The 20,644-nt window shown below is 36.6% G+C and overlaps 1 protein-coding gene across 7 annotated transcripts in view; it reads left to right on the top strand.

The window, feature by feature from the left end:
• The window catches only part of DMD (dystrophin), a 1,060,860-nt gene that overhangs the window by 703,967 nt on the left and 336,249 nt on the right, over positions 1 to 20,644 (top strand). For all 7 annotated transcript variants that reach the window (XM_040088691.2, XM_040088709.2, XM_040088718.2 and 4 more), the window contains 2 exons: positions 10,905 to 11,006; positions 16,332 to 16,434. In XM_040088691.2, the coding sequence (XP_039944625.2) occupies positions 10,905 to 11,006; positions 16,332 to 16,434 (205 nt within the window). The remainder of the gene's footprint in view (positions 1 to 10,904; positions 11,007 to 16,331; positions 16,435 to 20,644) is intronic.

Genomic DNA, 20,644 nt, shown 5'->3' with positions numbered 1-20,644 from the left:
ATTAGGAATATGTAGCTCAGAGAGCTGTCTCATGTACTGGCATCAATGATTTGGCAAGAGGCTGAACTGGGAAAACTTCTGATGATGAAATTTAAACTACCTATATCTTGGTATTCTGTGCATAAATCAGTTATGGCTCTTCCCTGAATTTTTTTTATGGGACTTGGAGAAGCAACCTGATCAATTTTTTGTTTGTGAGCTTTGAGCATTTAAGTTTTAAAGAGTGTGTCCAAATCTCTTCTGAATAAATCTTTTTCAATTGCAAGCATATTAAACAATATTAGCTACAAGAGGATTGTGAAAATATGGCAAAATTTTTCCAGTGAGAAATCCTTGTAAATTTAATATATAACAAACTTTGCAGCCATAAGGATGGATTGCAAACATGATGTTCCAGGATCTCAAGAAAGATATTTGAAAGGTGATCAAGTACTTGATGTGCAGTAGTACTGGTTTTATTGGAAATTATGGATAAGAAATCAAGATGCGATTTCATTGTTGAATTCATAAGCTTTTTAGAAGTGTGGGTGAGTTGGTTAGAAGTTAGTGAGCTAGTACCTCGGCTTTGGTTTTTGGCTTCCTCCTTGTACTGCTGATAACAGCTCAGGTACTCTTCAAAGTGTGCTTAATATAAACAGACAAATACAAAAGCAAACTTAGAAAAGTGACGGGGCAGTTTACCAAGGCTCTAGTGAAATCAATAACAAAACTGTAGCTTGCTTCAGTGCAGTTAGGTTTTCTAAGACAGGAAATTTTCTCTCCTATTCAACAAAACACAGTTTTCTAACATTCTCAGCATCTTTTTATGTTCTTTTCTTAACAGAAAACATTCTATCTCTTCAAAGCACAGCTCATGGAAGGTCTTGATATTCTTGATAATAGCATATTATTTATGAAACAGTAGCTCTTCTTTTGTAAGTTTATATATTTTTTCCTCTGTTGATCACAAGAAATTTAAAATAACTGGAATCTGAAGAAGAGCTTGTTCAAATGAACACTTACAGCTGCACCAGGTCCTATTCGCTTTGGCTTTGTTTGCTTTGAATTGATTGCTATGTAATAAGTATTAGAAACAGGCAATCTCTTCATGGTTTTTTGTGCATTGGAAAAGATACAAATTCTTGGTAACTGATAGATACTTGAATATTTGATTTGCCTGCTATTATTTTAGCTGGTATTTGAGCAAAAAAATAGTTTATTTTTTACTTGCTGATTTAAGTAAAAATGGACACATATGCCCAAAGTGATGGGACTTTCTCACACTAAAGTTAATGATAATGTAGAAATCACTTAATCCTGTTGCAGATTTTGTGCTAAACTTCCAAGTAAATGCAGCTTTGACACTCTGTATAGCGCTGTAAGGCTTAACTCTTGTGAGATGCTCTTGTGAAGACAGTTAATGCATTTTACTGGAAAAATTTTGTGTTTTAAGATGCTTGGCAGGGTAGGTGGGAATGCTTTCTAAACAGTTGTGGGTTAATGGTGGCAAGCAGCACAGCCTCACACAGCTGCTTGCTCACCAGCTGCTCCCTACCTGTCCCTACCTTCCCAGTGGGATGGGTAAAAGAACCATAAGAGCAAAGATGAGAATAGTGGTGGGTTGAGATAAAGACAGATTCATAGGTAGAGCAAACCTGCCCATGCAAGCAAAGCAAAGATGGAATTCATTCGCCAGTTCCCAAGGGCAGGCAGGTGTTTAACCATTTCCAGGAAAGCTGGGCTGTTTCAGGAGTAACAGTTGCTAGGAAAGACCAGCTCTTACTCCAGATGCCCCCTTTCATCCTTCCCCACTGCTTGTACTGCTAAGCACTATGCTCTGGGATGTCCCTTTGGTCAGCTGGGGTCAGCTGTTGCGCTCTGTCCCCTCCCAGCTGTGCACCTCCAGCCTGTTTGCTGGTGGAGCAGCATGAGAAATGGAGAAATGGCCTTGGATCTGTGTCAGTGCTACCCAGCAACAGCTAACAGATGCCTGTGTTATCAACACTGTTTTCATTGTAAATGCAAATCATAGTGCCATCCAGGCTTCTGTGGGGAAAGTTAGGTTCATCCCAGCTAGGCCCAATCCATGTAAACCTGGGCCATGGTCAATAGCATTTGTTTACTAGATTTTTTTCATTCTTTGTAATAAGAATTTTCTTTTTTCCCAATGAAATCAATGGTTGTGATTCTAAAAAAATCAGCTTGTCATAACATACTTATTTATGGAAATTAAAACAAAAGGTGCCACCACTCGGAGTGTGGATATAACTTCTCCATTTTCATTTGCAAACCAGGCAGCTGAAAATGAGCCAACAGCATCCTTTCCATACTAAAAGAACATAAATTCTATTTACTGAAATCTACCTCCGCTTCTGCTGTTGAAGAAATGTACTGGAGCAGTCTTTGCCATTCCTTCTAGTGAAACTGTTGGAAGATAAATGATAGAAATACATTTTCATGCACATTCTTTTAAATTGATTTATGAAAGACTAATACCAGAAGATGAACATATCTAAAACTGTGTTACAATCAACAAACCAGTGCTAGACCAGTAACAGATTTTAATTTTTATTTCTTTTCTATTTCCTTTTTGTAGCCAGAAACTCCTCTGAAAATGATTTTTTTACTAAACTTGAAAAGAGAATGAAAATTTGTGGATAATCCCTAAGAAAGAGAATAATAAACAACCAAGAATTTGATGATAAAATAAATAAATGTCAATGCTTCTTTCACAAGTTAAATTATTTTTAAAGAAGGTTATTGAATAAAACTTCATTATTTGTGCAATAAGAGAGAATAAATTATGATTTTTCTTTCTGTTTACAAGAAGAAATAAAGAATTTTTGTTGTTCAATATTTTTATAATTATCACCACATTTCACTTGCCAGTCAAGGTGCTTGTGGTGTACCCCGTATCTGCTATCGTGTCGATCTAAATAAGTTTTCTCCCTCCAAAACTGCTATTCTTTAGCATCTAAGAACGCAGAATACTAAGAGAGAGCTAGTAGAATAATTGTGACTTCCCTTATTTTCTTGCATGAATTTCTCATTTTGTTTTTCTGCAAAATTTCCTCTTTCTCTGACAGTTCTCTTGGGTTTATTATTATCTCTTTTATATTATGCACTGGAAATGAGAGGGGATCTGCAGTCTTGGTGGAACTGGAGCAGCTATTTCATCCTGTGTCCTGTCCAGTCTCAAAATAAAATATTCTGAATCACATCCAATCTCAAAGAATTCTCCTGACTGCACCTTTTCGCAGTCCAGCTGGATGATTAACTGTGCTTTATCAGTGTATGACCACCATAGCCAAATTGTTTTCATATACTGTATCTGCAGGTCATGTCTTTACAGCTAATAATTTCATCTATCTTCAGTACCTCCAGGAAATTTCCTTTTCAGGACAGACAGCTGCAATAGATAGATAGTGATTTCTCTGTGTGGGGGAAAATTGCTATATTTCATCTCCTCTAGAAGTACAGAAGAAGCTCACAAATTTCTGATAGCCAGCAGGAAAACATGCTTTGGATAAAAGAGTGGTAGGGTTTGCAATTTCAGGCGCTTTGCATGGCTTAAATTTTTGGATCTTCTTAGTTCCATTTCTTTGTGGTGGATTTCCTTGTTCTTTTCTTTCTTTCCCTCTTCCAGTACTAGGAATAAGTCATATTGGAGGGAACAGGATGATGAAAAACACATCAAGTTTTAAAAGACATTATTTTGTCATATTTTACAAAGATTGCACTCGTAGGTTTACAAAGTAGTTATGAACTCGAAAATTGCACTTTTAGAAGAAAGAGGTCCTTTGTGTACTGGTCTTTTCTGTGTAAGGATTGTTCCCCCTCCATAGTATTTCAAAAATTTTCCACACAGGTCAAGAGTTAGAGTTGTATCAATTTTCCAGATTGTCGTTAAAATCAGATGTCTTTTGTTTGCATATTTTACTCTAAAAAGCTGAATGTATCTCACAATATTCTTTTCCACACTAAGATAGCTTCTAACTTGAGCTTGGGATCAAATTTTATTCTCACACATTTAAAAGATCAGTCAGTTAATGTAATAGGGGAAAGAATTTTTTTTTTTTATTTAATCATTAAAATTGCATTTTTAGAGGCAGGTGTATAAAACTTTGTCTACTAGTTACAGAAAAAATTTAGTGATAAACAAATCTTACACTATTTTAACTTAGGCCATTAATGAAGTAGCCTTTAAATTTAATTACTTCAGGGTGTTATTTTGTACTATTTTTCATAATTCCCTAAGATAGGAAGTTGTATTTAAATTCTATAATTCAGATGTTCACAGACCATTTTATTTCTAGGTAGAGATAACTAAAATATTCAGAAAGTTATCAAACCTTTTAATCTGTTACATAAAAAAGAACAGCAGTAAGAGCTTGCCTTTCCTTGAATTTTATCCAAATTGATTAAAGTCTTTATTGAGGAAGTTTAAATACTGGCAACTGCATTTTTCTCCCAGTGGGTTAAGTTCAAACTCAAGATGGCCACAGAACTCATTATAGCAAATATTGAATGTATTCTAATACTATTGTGTAAATATCTAAAGTGACTCCCAAGAATGCTGTTGATTCTACTATCTGACCTGCCAATGAGATCTGATGCTTACTGTGGTGTCGCTGAACTTTGATGTATTTTAATTGTCTCCTCTGACCATTTTTCTTTGTGGTGGTTTACCTTGTTATCCTGCTCCATGAATGGGAATATGCAGAATTAAGTCAAAGGAAAAAAATTAGGTTACCTTTTAGAATCAGAATTTTTGAAAATGGGAATGTATTCGTGACTATCTACTGCCTTTTTTTTTTTTTTTTTTTTTAATGTGAGGCAAAAATGAGGCACTCAGAACCTCATCACTTATTTGTAGTTTTTTTCTTAATGTGTGGAAATAGTAAATTGAAAGATAGGTGTGAATGCTGGAATTTCACATTTACAGATATTAATAAAGATTAATGTTGTGGGTGACTCTTTTCAAGGGGAATTGAGGGCCCTTTATACAAACTGGATCCTTCCCACAAGGAAGTCTTTTGCCTCCCTGGGATCCAGATAGGAGATTTAATTAAGAGATTCCCTGGACTCTTGATTATGACCCACTTCTGGTTGTCTAAGTCAGCAGTAACAAGTTCTAGAGCAATCAAACAGGGCTTCTGGGCACTGGGATGACTGGTTGAAGGGACAGAAGCAGAGGTGGTTTTCCTCAATCCTTTGGTAGCAGGGAAGAATGCTGAAATGTCCAGGAGAACCCATCTGATCACTACATGGCTTAAAGATTGCTGTCATTGAGGAAATGCTGACCTTTTTTATCATGGGGTAGTTTATAAGGCACCAGCCCTATTAGAGAAAGATGGAATTCACTTGTCTAAAAGGGAGAAATGTTTGCAGTTTGCAGACAACACCGAGTTGGGAAGGAGTGTTGGTCTTTAGGGGGGTCGGAGGGCTCTGCAGAGGGATCTGGACATGCTGGAGCAATGGGCTGAGGCCAGAGTCTCAAAAAGGCCAAGTGCCAGGTCCTGCCCTTGTGTCACAACCACCCCAGGCAGAGCTGCAGGCTGGGGGAAGAGTGGCTGGAAAGGTGCCCCGAGGAAAAGGAGCTGGGGGTGCTGGTGAACAGCAGCTGAACATGAGCCAGCTGTGCCCAGGGGGTCAGGAAGGCCGATGGCACCTGGCCTGGATCAGCAATGGTGTGGCAGCAGGAGCGGGGCAGTGATTGTCCCCCTGTGCTGGGCACTGGTGAGGCCACACCTCAAATGTTGTGTCCAGTTTTGGGCCTCTCACTACAAGAAAGGCATTGAAGGGCTAGAGTGAGTCCAGAGAAGGGGAATGGAGCTGGGGAAGGGTCTGGAGCACAGGTCTGATAAGGAACAGCTGGGGGAGCTGCAGTGGTTTAGCCTGGAGAAAAGGAGGCTCAGGGAAGATCTTATCACTCATACTACCTGAAATGAGGATGTAGCCATGTGAGAGTCTGTCTCTTCTCCCAGACAACCAGTGACAGGACAAGAGGAAATGGTCTCAAGCTGAGCTGGGGAGGTTCAAGTTTGATATCAGAAAGAATTTTTGCACTGAAAGAATGGTCAGGGGTGAATATGCTGCCCAGGGAAGTGGTGGAGTCACCATTCCTGGAAGTGTTCAAGATGTTCAAGTTCCAAACACTTTGTGCTATGGTTTAGTTGGCATGGTGGTGTTTGGTCAAAATGTTGTCTGGAATCAGAAGAAAAAACTTCTCCAAACAATGTTAAAGTGCTAATACAAAGAGCAGTTCTTTAATGAAAGCTTTCAGGTGCAAAAATACAGCTATGCTTGCAAACAATATACTATTTCTACAATTTTTATAAGGTTAATTAATTAGTCTACCTAGTAGGTACACCCAACAGTTGCCTTGGTGACCCACCTTTGAACATGCTGGAATGTCTCAAGGGGTTTCCTGTTTTGTCTCTCAAATGCTGCTGCAAAACAAGATGTCCTTGTTAGAAATTATTTTCTTGAAAATAAGAATAAACAGAATTTCAAGAGTGTGACATAATGTGTTAGAAAGAGTTAGTTATCGTTCTGAAGCATGGAAAAGGGTAAGAAAGTTATAGAAACTATAAAACTGTATATTAAAAATCTACAAAGCTACAAATAAATGAAAAAGCTTAAAAAATTTAGGCATCAAAAGGTTTGACTTGATCGTGGAGGTCTTTTCCAACCTTAATGATTAAGAAGATCCACCTCTGAGAATTCTCATTACAAGTTACGCTCTTCTACATCTAAATTACAAGAAAAGCATTTAAATGTAGTTTTCTCTTATCAAGTTAAATATATATTTAAGATTTATATCTGGTTATTTCATAAAAGATTGTTTGAAATTAAAAGCATCTAAATAGTTTTAGATTTTAGATTTATTTTATTTGTTTGTTACACATCACTGCTTTGTCTTGATCAGTAAAGGGAAATTGCTTAGTGCTTCTCTTTTCCTGTGAATAAATTCTCTTCTTTAATTTTCATTTAAAGTACTCTCTTGCTAAAAAGAGATCATGAAACAACTTGAAACTTGAAACAACAAGGGGTTTTGAAACAACTCACTGTATTAAAGTTATACTATAGTTATGACTCACTATTTCAAAGGGGGTTTTTTTTGTTTGGTTGGTTTTGTGGGTTTTTTTGGTGGTTTATTTTTATTTTTATTTTTATTTGAAGTCTGTAATTAAGATTCCATTTTTTTCATTACATTTCACTGTGAAGACTCAGGTTTAATTACCCTGAGCTTCTCCTACTGTCCCTGCAGAATATGTCCAAAGGATGTAAGCTCATGGGGAAACTGATCCCAGAAGTGTTACCAGAGTTACCAGAGAAGGTGAACCAGTGCTTGTGACTCTTAATATGGACCAATACTCAGTCAAAAATGCTGCTGATACGTTTATAGGCAGTTGATTTGGCCTCCTAATATATGTGCAGCATATGTCAAACAGCCTGTCTGTGTCTGCTAGCATAGTTTCCATCTCTTGAAATAACATATGCCAAGCCATCAAACTTTATCTTCCACTGGCATACACACCAGAGGTTTAGTCAATATATTGGTTTCAACTAGGGAATATGAATTTTCTGAGTTCTGAGCTATATCAACAGACTTTCATAGTCCAGATGGGGCTGTAGACAAGTCCTTGCCACTTTTTCAGCCTATAACTTTGTTCAGCAGGTTGAATTGGCATGCTGTGCGAAATGCAGAAGCCGCTGTGGCTTATTCAGCAGCAGGTTTTCATCAGTTTGAATGCACTACTTTAACAACCACTGAAAATTCAGATAGTGAGTCATGGAAAAAAGGTAGCCTCTGATTCTTGTTTATACTTGTTTGAGAAACACCAGTTTCCAGTGATGATGTATGTTAATTTGCCATGTATGTGAGAAGTTTAATTAGCATATTCATCACCCAGCCCAGAAGCAGCATTACTATTGCTTTCCCAGGCAGCTCATAAATTGTGCAATTCCAGCAGTCAGCTCTGTCTCCCAGAGACAGCTCTGCATCCTCCCACAGCAAGCAAAGTGAGTGCGAATGAGGCCCTGATCAGGACTTTAAAACAAATATTACTTTGGTATTCTCTAAAAACAGATTAAAATGAGCATCTACAGTTCCTATGAACTTTAGCAGTACCCTGTCCTGTGTGATGATGAGAGGTCAGACTCTGCTCTGGGAATATGCACTTGTCCTGGATCCTGCACTTCCTAGATAATAACTGTGGTCTTTTTTGTGTGCAAACCATTGGAGGCTATATTGTGGTCATTACCATTTTCTTCTCTTAGGGAATTAAATGATGGAGCAGAATCCTGTAACTACTCTCTTACCTGTCAACCCTATTAATTGGGTGTCACCTAGCAAATGGATTTGAAATTGCTGGGAACTTGTCCACTGGGCAGCATTCATCACTGGAATACCCCATCAAGCAAAGTATTGGGCAAATATCTCCATCAGAGTTACTACAGCAATTTCATGTCAGATGTGCAGTTACTTAAAATAATTTTCTTATGTTTTTAATTGATGTTGGGATTAATGGGCGACAATCAAAGTATTTGCCGCTCTGACAGATGAGATTAATTTCAGCAGTGTCCAAATGAATGCCAAGATATTGAGAACCTCTTTTTTCCCTGTACTCTTACTTCTATTTTTATTGCCACATATATCTCAAAGGAAGCATCATGCTGTATTGGATAGACTTGCACGATACATTTTGGCTTAGGTCAAGGCCACTGAATTTGAAAGATCAGACTGTATAGGGTTAGTTCATGTAACTCCAGAAAATTCTAGAGCAGAAGGAATCAGTGATTTAACAACTCAATACATTATGCCTTCCACGCTGGTTACAGCCTGAAAGAAAATGGTGTCTGTGCTCCTAGACCAGTCCATGGTGGAAAACAAAGTCCACTGAGGGGGAGGAATGAGAAATCCACTTCAAAGGCACATTCATGCTGCAGGTTAAACCCTCAGCATAGGCACATCCACAGTGTTCTTGCTATTCTTGGACTCCGTAGGGAGTTGTAATATGATAACAGAATTTGTTATGATAACTGATGTCATAAAAGAAGATGAGTATTTGAGACACGTAGAATACCACAACAGGAAATATGGGCCAAATACTGCAGATTGCTTACTTTAAGAAAAAAATCCTAAAACCCCAAAACGAACAATGAAACAAGAACTAATTAACAATTATTAAAATGCTTAGCTTTCGTTAAGATAGGGAGAAAATTACCTCTTCATTAACACTCCTTGATTATTATTATTTTTTTTATGTGCTGAGTAGGGAACTAGAAAGTTAACATAACTGTTGAAACAAAGAAAATAAGACTTTAATGAGGGTTTTATCAAAAGGTTAATAAACTCTTACCCACCTCAATATCCCATTTTTGCTGTGCGTTGCTGTTCAGTTCTCATTCTCTATGAATCCTTACAGTTATATTTCATTAACATTGAAATGCATAATTAAAAAATTAAATTGAAACATGTTTCAAATATCATTGCAAGAAATCGGACAAGGTTTAATTCAATTCATTTGTTGTTGACCAATAATATTTGAAAAGAAAAATGAAAGATGACATTGAATTTACTAAGCCTTTACTTTTAGTGGCTGTCCATAAAGCTTTTCAAGTAAAGTTTCAGAGAACAGTGCAGACATACTTTATATGTTGACTTTGAACATAGGGGAAAAATGGCCCCTTTTTTGGGATTTAAAATTGCATAGATTTCAGCAGGTTTATTGCAGTAAAAAGATCAGTAGATTTTTACCAGTAAAGTGATGTGTTAGCTCAGATAGTGACATACCTGGCACACAGTCTTGTCTGCTGTCACGTTTAAGATAACTGAGAATGTGGACAGAAAATTAAGTTGGAGACTCAGTGGGTAGTCAGCAATACTGATTAGGATAAGATAATCAATCTATATGGTAGGTGGGTGAAGAGAGAGGAAAACAAAAAGACCCAAACCAATTCATTTTGGTAACTCAGGTATTATTTCACTTATGTTACTAAAAAAAAAAAAAAACAACAAAACAAAACAAAACAAACAAACAAACAAAACCCACAACAACATGAATCTTGGAACTTCAGATGTAGTTTATCTTTTCTTTTACAATTTTCAGTAAATTTGGATTTTTGTTTGTTTTGGTTGGTTGGTTGGTTGGATGGTTGGTTTGGGTTTTTTGTCTTAATTATAGAGTTTTGCCCATTATTTATTTGATCAGTGCCTGACAAAGTGAAGCTGATGTATGTTGGGAGAGGTTATTTGGAATTTCCTTATGTTGGAACATGGATTACACCTTTCCAGATTAAAAAAGAAATTGCTAGAGAATATGCTGTTGTTAATTCAGTAGGATGTTGTTGTTAATGGTAGGTACCTCCCTGTACCTTTAGGGAGCGTCACAATTACTGTGCTTTTCTTTTTAATTAATTTCTCTAAGTGTTTTTACTACATAAGTGGTAGTTTAGTACTCACAACTGCAGTCTTCTTTTAAATTTTTTAATCTTTCTAAACTCAGTATCATAGCATCTCATTAGACAGTTTTAATGACATGTACTGTATGAACAAAATATTAAACAGTGCACTTTTCATCAGCTGGTAGTGTAAAACAGACAAAACAACAGAGCTTCTTAAATGAGATTGCTCATGCCTATCTTTCTTACTATGAAGTTGTACTAGCTTTTTATTCATTTTTTGAAACCTTCAAGATGAGGTGACCTACCACTGTTTCTTTTGATAGCATTATTCTTTTCCGTCACTCTGCTTTTGATTTTTCTGGTGATCCTCTTTGTCCCTAGCTGCCACTATCCTTGTGTTCTGAGCAGGAACTTGTGTACTGGTGTTTTACAGCTTCCCATGGAGTTCTAGGACCATTCAGTCTTACTGCTTATACTATGGTTAATCTAGACTGCCTGTTTTTATTTTTCAGGAAACTGAAGCAGCAGTGCGGGCTAAACAGCCGAATGTGGAAGAGGTTTTGTCTAAAGGGTGTCATTTATATAAGGAGAAACCAGCTACTCATCCAGTAAAGGTAATGAAGCAACCTTTAGCAATATTCATTACTATGTAATAGGTTATTCTTCCCCTGTTGTACACCTGTCCTTGATGTGCTCTGTTTAAAATCAATAAAAGAACCTGGCAAATGGCATTTGTTCTGTTCTGCGATGGCATAGCCGGGAAAAAATATAATGTTCCCAGCTAAAAAACTTTTGCATATTGTGATGGTAGTACTGTGTTTGACATTAAGGTCATTTTACTTAGTTAAGACTAATTTACACTGAAAGCAAATGTAATTTTTAGTGTGTAATTAATGACAACATTTAATTTGTTTTTATACTCTTTTATTTTAAATTTCCCTTTCAAAAATTTTGTCAAATTTAAAAAAAGTGAGCAGATTTTCTAGGAAAAGTAAGAGTTAAGTTATAAACAGAGTACTTTGCTTTCATTTTTTGGTTTTCTTTTTCATTTTGAAGGAAAGAACACATGGCAACATAGAACTTTCTCACTCAATTTCTGTGCCAGATTTTATCTAGAATGACTGACTCGACTGTGGTTTGGAGCAGAGCACACATTGTTTGGAAGTCTATGCCTCCCATTGTTTTTCTTTTAGAAAAATGTGCTGTAGTTTCCTCAGCTTACAAATCAGTTATAAGGGGATACTTTACAAACATTTCCTAAGGACTATGAGGACCTTCATTGAGACTAAAGTGTAATTTTCTAGCCTGTGGAATCTTGACGTCATCGGCAAGTATCCTCCCACGTCTGGTTCAGCTGCTTTTCAAGCAGGAGACCAAACTGGTGAGGTCAATACCGTACAACTAGAGCTCAGTCAGGTTTCTAGTATTATAACTGCTAATTAGGTGTCTGTAAACATGATGATTACGAAACAGCAATAGTGGCTTATTGATTACACTAAGTACCTATTACAATTGCTTCTGACTGGGCAGAGATAAACTTAGTATTTAGAGCTTTTCAAAATGTGCAGCACTCCAAAAGCACAATTGGCAGAAAAAGTATTTCTTCACAAAGATAAGGCATCTGTAGGAGATCTCTGCTGTAAATTTCTCGGTTTTCTGTCTCTATTTAGTCGCTATAGTTGGAGTATTATTTTCCTACTTCTACAAAATTTCCTCTGAATTACTTGTAAATCCCACCAGCAGATCTCCATTCACGAACCGGTATCCACTTTAGAAATTAATACATGTTTAAGAATATTTTGGTTTCTTGTCCTCTTTCCTGAACAGAAATGCTTAAGAGTTATTATCCCCTCTGGTATATGTGCATTTTTAATGATCAGTTCTCCTCAACATGATAAAATGATAGAAGAGGTAAACTCAAGGTGACTTGAGTGGGAAGAAGCAAGACTCTGTTGGGCGTTTTCCTTGGCTAATAAACCCCTATTTTTGTTGGGAACTGAAATGTCATGTACACACTAAATGGAAGATGGAACAAGAATAAATCCCCAATAACTGCATTTACTCATTTTGTGTGACTTCAGCTGCAGTCTTCGGGGATTTTATTCCACATTTTAATGAGCAGAACACTCAAAACAACAGAAAGCTAGAGGTTTTGGCTTTCTAGATTTCTTAATTGCATGTAAATAATTGTGGAATGAATGCTAGTATTTTCAAGTGGAAGAGTTAGTACTTGTCTTACATAAGAATGACAGTACAGATGATGTTGAAATTATTCTGTTTAGCCCAAATATCTGACATAGAAGTGTGCTCTGTCTATATATTTGAAGTGTCCATATCAAAGACTGAAACTCACAAATTTTTACCAGATTTACTGAAAAAGATGACTCTTTAAAGATTATAATGTTACTTGAGTTGTAGTTTTGGCAATGATATTATGAGACGTATCAGTGAGGAAATTACTAATGTGTGCAGTAGTGCATATTTAATTTTTAGTCCCTCTTTGATTGCATTTTACTTTTTTCTTTACATTCTGTAGCTCATTTAATTGCACAACCTGTGAAGGCAATTTCTGGTTCAATGTCTGTCTAGTGCAATAAGTCATAAAGCAGGGGTTATATGCTGTCAGGACTGTTGAATTGCTTACTTGATACTGTAGGTAGGTTTCCTTAAATCATCATTCTTCCTGAGTTACTTTGAGCACAGTCTGCTATTTATATGTTTCAACACAGCCTTTTTGAGGTGCATCAAAATAATTTTCTACACAAAGGGTATTTTGCAAAAACAGCAAAAATAATTTTTACTCAGATTAAGAAGGTTTTGGAAGGATATTAGCACGTTTGCAAAGCTAAGAACTCAAAGTTTTAGAAAATTCTTTAATTAGAGCTGCTCTGGAACCCTCAGTTTAGGCTGAACTCTGCTTAATTCAGTTCAGGATACAGACATCACTCACAGCACAAGCAGCAATCCAATACTTAGACTCACAGTTTTTGTTTAGTGGGTGGCACAGAAAAAAAGAGATAAAATTACATGCCCTCTTTAAAAGCATTAATTACTTGTCTAGCATTTCTTGACAAATTTGTAGATTATTTAGTTCTCTGGAGCAGCTTTGCTCTTTTTCCTCCATTATTTCCTTAATTCACCACAAATGTTCCCATTCTTTTCAACAAATGAAGTAGAGGTCCTAGTGACTTATTCTACCGCAAGCCTTTCCTGTGCCCAAAAGCAGTATGTGCCAGAAAATTAGAGGTACCCCTGCAATTTATGTGCATTATCTGAAATAATGTTCATAGTTAAAACTATTCTGTCATTTCCTAATGTTTAGCTGCTTATCTTTGCAACCTTTATAATATATTCTCATTATAGTATTTTGAATGTAAATTAATTCCATGGATTTATATTGACACGTACTTAATCTTATCTCATAGTTTTGTTACCAAAATAAGTATATTTTCACACCTTCACTAAGCAGACTAAAATAGATTTTTTCAATGCAAGTCTGTAAAAACATTTTTGTTGGCAAACCCATGTATATGCTGATTCAAAAGTCAAGAATGGGATGAGATGTGTGATCCTTTAAGCACTAGCAGTTTAATAATCAGACCTATTCACTTTTATAAAATGGATTTCATGCTTTTGAAATGCATTTCTCTGAAGCTTTTGAAGGTGAGGGAGGGAGAGGTTACTGATGGTGTCAGTGGCAATAGAAAGAATGTAAGCCCCAATCTCATGATTAACAGCACTTAATCAGAACAGTTTATTCAGGAAAGGATTTCTGTGCCAGTGGAAGAGCTGTGGTTCCCTTGCCACAACACTCAATTTGTCTTTTCCTCTGGTGGGTGAGAATAAGTAGCATGGAATTTATTTTCATTGTCCTCAGTCTTGCATTTAAAAGACTACATTTCTCTCTCTAAATATTCATATCTAATTTTAGTGCTGTCAGTATGAGTAGTCCACATGAGGATGTTAACATCGCTTAAATTGCACCAGTGCTGACATTTAAAGAAAATCTATAAATTTTGTGCTAAGTGCAACATATTTGGATGTTCATGTTTGTCACCAAAGCTCTAGAGTTGTAATTACAGCAAAATGGTTGTGCTCAAAGAGGTTAACATTTTAATGTGTGCATGGTAATTTATGCCAGATGCAAGATCAAACTGTAATTTTGATAGAAGGGTTTAGAACTGGTTGCTCTCTTATTAGAGGTGTAGCTGTTGTCCCAGACAACCACTCTAATGTGTGTGTTGGGCATGTTTTATATTCGGTCGTTGCTGGAAAGAAATCTCTAGCTCATAAATGTAAGAATGATTAAGTAGCTACCCATGACAAGGACCAATATTAGAATTATGGAAGAGAGCCCAACTCCTGGCCCTGAATGGCACATCCTCAGAATCAGCCCATGTGCCTGAGAGTGTTGTCCAAACACTCCTTGACCTCAGGCTGGCTTGGAGCTGTGACCACTTCCCTGGGGAGCCTGGTCTAGTACCCAACAACCCTCTAGGTGAAAATTCTTTTCCTGATATCTAAACCTTCCCCACTACCTCAGAGTCTGTGTGGGAGGGGTACATACATCAATTTAATGGGCTTTGCTCCCCATCTCTCTTCTACTGACTTCTGTCATCTTAGACTCTAGTTAATTAAAGTACTTTTCTTAATAGGCGTCCTTTTTCTATCACAGCTGGATTGTGATTTTCACCATATATCTCATTGTGGATTGAAACCATAGAATACTAAAAGCCTTCCTGAGCTGCGTTGGTACTCTGCACTGCTTTTTGTAGCAGAGAATCAGAGAGCAGCCTAAAAAGAAGCACTTTTAAGAGTTTAGACATGTCAGCATAGAATTAGCAGTGCTTCATCCTACTTTATAGTCCTTAAAGCAAGGAAAAAAAGAGAGGTAGAAGCAACATTTTCAAATCTAAATGCCTCTCAGGGTTATCTGAGGACTGATGTTATTCACACTCCAGACTTCCATGCAGGTTTTGTTTAAAGGTAACCGTTAAGCCATTACTGTGCAGGACTGTGCTCACACACTGAGGTTTATGGCACCCTGAAGACTCCTAAGACTTTTTTTTTTTTTTTTTTTTTTCCTTTATTTTAATATGTGGAAGAATAAATTCTGCATTTTTTGTTAGAAGTTGCAGAGGTTTTATTGAAAGGCTTTTTCAAATATGTAACTCAACTATCTATTTTAATTTAAAAAATTATCATTTCATGTTCACAGTGCTTAAAAGCCAGACCTCTCAGGCTGGGAGGCTGTCCCTGGTAGGGTCAGGATCAGACTTTTTGAGGGGAAGCAAACACAACCCCGGGTACCTGGGCAGGGCCCAGGGAATGGGCTGAGGTTGGTCCAGGAAGGCACTCTGGGGTCAGGGTCAGGCACCTGTGCAGGTTCTAAATCAGCTCTGAGCTTCAGCAGCCAAACTTTGAGGAGAAAAGATGCTTTTAGGGCCTTGACACCAGTAAACTCTTCTGTAACACAGCTGGAAAGGATTTTACTTGTCCCTCTCCCCATTTATGAAAATTCATTACTCTATATTTGGCTTTTTTTTTTTTTTTTTTTTCATTTTGTTTTTTTTTTGGTATGGTTTGGTTTGGTTTTTTGTTGGTTTTTTGTTTTGTTTTGTGTGGTAGGTTTTTTTTGGTTTTTTGTTTTTTTTGTTTTTTTTTTTTTTTTTTAAATTCAGGTGATCTACCAGATGAAAAATAACCCACTTATTTTATTTTCATTTATTTACATTACATTTACATTTGTTTACATTACAAATTTGCATTGGATGGAGCCCTGAGCAAACTGATCTATTGGAGGGCATCCCTACCTGTGGTGGGAGGGGATTTGGAACTAGACAATCCTTAAGGTCCCTTCCAACCCAAGCTATTCTGTGATTCTGTGATACATTAATTATTGTATTATAAATTTAATATTTTGTTATTTTCTATCCTAGAAAAAATTAGAAGACTTGAATGCTGATTGGAAGGCAATACACCACTTAATTCAACAACTAAAGGAAAAACCATCATTAGCAGCATTTGGCCAACTATCTTCAGGTTTGTGTAAATGCTTTAGTATATGTACTTTTTAAATTAATTGCAAATTACACAGTAAAGTGAAAATGGCTGGAGACTGTTTAAATTAATTTTGCATCCTTAAAAGTGCTACTGTGGGATTCAAATTGGTTTTTTATCATTGCTTTTCTATTTTATGCAATGTATCCAAGAAGATGAATTAGATTATGATTTGATGAAAAGGTTGCAGAATGCTTTTCAAATTATTACTGTTTCAAAGTAATTTTTCTTTCATTCCACAAAGAGGTGAGATTTTGACTTTCTGCAAATAGTAATGGACGAAATACTACAAAGGGAAACAAATTATTTAAATTAAGAGATAATAACATTATAGGTCAAGTATCTGTAGATTGGTCACAGAATGAAATTCTGAAATTATTATTAATGATGGGGCAATAAAGTGAGACTGTTTCAAAACAAAGCTTGTCTATTAACAGAGAAAGTCATATGACAACATGGTAGGAGGAATTCTGCAGTTAAACACTAAGCCTATGATTTGTGTTTCTGTGTTTTGCATTCATGAATATGCAAAAAAACCACCTGATCTCTATTTAATTTAAATTATTTTACAATATTTCTATTTAATTATTTTCATATCTCTTTGTGTCTTCTTGTTCCCTATGAGGATTACAAGATTTTTTTTTTTTTTTTTTTTTTTTTTTCCCCAGTGCTTTCCTTTGAAATGTAGTGATTAAGCTTGGGTGAAAAAGAAATGTTTGATGGAAGTACTGTGCTCAATCTGACTTTCTAAAGTCTCTAAGATTCTTAACTTGATATTGAACCATTTCAGTTGCTTGAATGAAAGCAACTACAATTTGGAAAGCTGCTCGTCATATGTGGGAGCAGAAAGAAATCTGTCCCCCCACCCCTGTCAGATTGCCTGTAACTCAGGCTATGATACAGCTGCAGTAATCACTTGAAACTGGATTACATGTGGGTTGCTGGTCCCTCTTGGTTTTAATATGTTCTAGTGGGTAACATCCAAGAAAAGCCTAAATTGCTGAAATCTCTACCTTCTAATAGTGGTCCTCTAGGACAGCAAAGCAGAAAACCCTTGTTTTCAGAGGAGTACGTAATTGCTCCATAGAGAGAGAATCCAGAAATTTCTGTACCAGAAGACAATCCAGCTCCTGCCCAAATAGCATGTATGAGTTCAAGAAAAAGAGTTGCCTTGCTCATGACACGTTGACTCTTAATAAAAGGAACTGTTGTTTGGGTCTAGCCCTTTAGAACTGCTGTGGTTCTAGTGAAAAATATTTCTAAAAATACCCAAATACCACTACAATATTTTTAAACAACTAGTACAACAGCATTGTTACTTTGCCTGATTTTGTTCCAAGGCATTCTATAGGAATTCATGTGATGGCATGGGGGAAATGAAGGAGATGTGTAATCATTTTTTGCTGTGCTGAACTTGCTGTGTCAGTTCTCTGTGTGAACAGGTTATGTCAGGTTCCAGAGGGAAAAAGTATTGGCAAGCTGTGTTTGCTGTTACAAAAGAAATTATAATAATGGAACAAGAGTGAGAACATGGAGTAGTAATGCAATATATTTTTATATTACCTCATCTCTAGCTGAAGAATTTCAAAATTACTCACCTTAATGCAAGATGTAGTCTCTGACTGCTAACATTTCTGAGACTCAGCAGATGGAATTACACATGCAGAAAATGAAAGCACTGGTGTTCTATAAAGGATTAAGCAGGAAGTAAGATTAATTTCCCTTCTATTATCACAAGCAGTAAAAATTTGAACCTATGCTTATAACACTAATTCATAATTTTTCTTTATTTGAATCAGTTTACTGTGATCACCTCATTGTAGGTGAATTGACATAGAACTGTAGAGTTCAAAAGGAACTCCAGGATATAGATGTCTCCAGGGAGACATCTATTCCTTTTGCTCAAAGCACAGTCGATTAGTGCAGGTTGCTCAGGGTCATGTCCAGTCAGGTTTTGAATATCTCCAAGGATGGAGACTCTACAACCTCTCTGGGCAACTTTTTCCAGTGTTGAGCAGCTCTGACAGTGAGAAAAGCTTCTTTTTCTATTTAAATAGAATTTCTAGTATTTCAATTTTTGCATGGTGCTTCTCATCCTGTCTCTTGGCTTCACTGAAGACAGTCTGGATCTGTCTTTACTGCTCCAATCAGATATCTAAACACATGGATATGATGTCCCTGAGCCTTTTCTTCTCCAGGTCAAGAGAGCAGGTTTCTACAAAGAGGGGAAAGATATCTGTTACTAAGGTATTTTTGTATTTCATTTAAAAGAATGGGAGAAGAGGAGGTAAGGAAATTGAATGTAATGGGTCTAGTCATTCTGTGGTATAAGTTCAGCAGTTATTTTAACCACTCATTATAGATATTTTTATGGCATTATTTACTCTGTGCTGCTGAGTCTCATGAACCACAGGGACTCAAGCTGGCTATGGGAGAGCTAGCTTTATCCAAGCCTCCCAAAAACTAAACAATCTCATTAAAGGGCATTTGTAAAGAAAGATGCACAAAATTGTTTTGGAAGGGTTTTGTAAAGCAATGTCAGTATCTCGTTGACAATTATTCACTTCCTGATCCTGTAGGGACTTTTAGGAACATCAGGATTGAATAATGTTGTCATGTGTATTTGAGACCAGGGAATGAAGATGTCACTGGCTCATCTCTACTGCCCTGTCAGGTATCATTTGATCTGGTCTGGTTACAGGAACTCAGACAGAGAATCTTAATAAATTCCATCTGGTGGTTGTTACAGAGGTAAAGCACCTTGGTTATAATTATTTCTAGGTCAGCATATTATATGTTCTTCAGCAGAAGCAGCATTAAAAAATAGTTTGTAATATTCCACCAGTCCAGTGTGCCCTCAGGCATAAGGAAAAAGAGTTACTTCTCCAGCTCAAAAAATGTACTTAGCTGAAGGGTATGCCTAAAACCTTAGCGAAGATTGACTTCCAAGATAAGATGAATCAGGAAGAAAATCACACTTGCTATCTGTACCTGACAAGATAACGTGAAATGGTGTGAATGTCTCTATCCAAATACCTTGATGCATTGCTTAGCCAGCAGTTTGAAAACATTTTAAACAGAGAGAAATGCAGCTCTGGAATGTGCTTTTCCAAAAGCGGGAGTTTTTAATAGCATCATTAGCATTCACATGACTTCTTTTTCTTCTTTTGTACTGAAGTGCTATCACTGTATTTACTTATTAAGTTAGGTAAAGGTACACATTGCTTTGTAAACCCCTCTGAATGCATTGTGGGGTGGGAGGCATTCCTGACCTGCTCTGGAGGAAGATGTTTTCCACAATTTGTCTTCATTCCAGTAAGATACCAGGGGAAAAAAAAAGTTTTGGCCACTTTTATTTAGAGCTACCTTGGAAAAACAATTGCTTTAAAAGGATGTGTGTTTACTTTGAGTTATGCTGTACTTGAGGTTACTGAAATTTTAACACAACAAATGAATCCAGCTGAAAGTACTCAGTCAACTAATTTTACATTTTACATATTCATCTAATAAAGCTGAGTGATACATTATCTTAATACTCTTGCAGTTTAACTTATTCAGTGAACAGTTCTTTTTGTACAAGCAATTTCTTTTTTTCTCTTCACTGCTTACACAAGTTTTTGTCCCTTTTTTTGGTATGAAATGCCTAATCAAGTGAAATAGAAAAATGTGAAATGAAGAAAAAGTTGAGTGAGAATTATAGTCAACTACAATGGTGAAATTTCTTCTGAAATTAGGTAGAATTTTTCCCTTTAAATTTTAGAAGTTATGGATCTTATTTCAGAGGATCATTTGTTGGAGGTCTGAAAAAAGAAAAAGAGAAAAAAATGGTTGGCTGTATTTAACAGATTGTAGCAGGGTTGCATTTGACAGAAAGGTTTTATATCCGTTGTTAGGTGCTATACACTTATTGTAGATAATCTGAGGAAAGCTGATACTGCATCACCAGAGCTCACCATCAGCACTCGCCATCAGCTTCAGACATCTTTCTTCAAATGCCTACAATCAATGCTCTTCTGAGCTTTCAGTAGAACTTGCTTTAGGAGTAGGAGTGAGACACTGCAGGCACTGAGCCAAAGACTGGGCTGCCCTGTGCAGGGGAGGAAGGCTTTTCAGGATTTCGGATGGATGAGGAAGAATGGGAGAGGAGTGAGGTATCATGCCGAATCCATCAGACTCGAGTCTGTGAGGACTG

Source organism: Hirundo rustica, chromosome 2 (assembly GCF_015227805.2).
Source record: "Hirundo rustica isolate bHirRus1 chromosome 2, bHirRus1.pri.v3, whole genome shotgun sequence".
NCBI classification, from domain to species: domain Eukaryota; kingdom Metazoa; phylum Chordata; class Aves; order Passeriformes; family Hirundinidae; genus Hirundo; species Hirundo rustica.
Note: the sequence above shows the minus strand (reverse complement) of the source record. Positions and strands in the feature narration are given on the sequence as shown.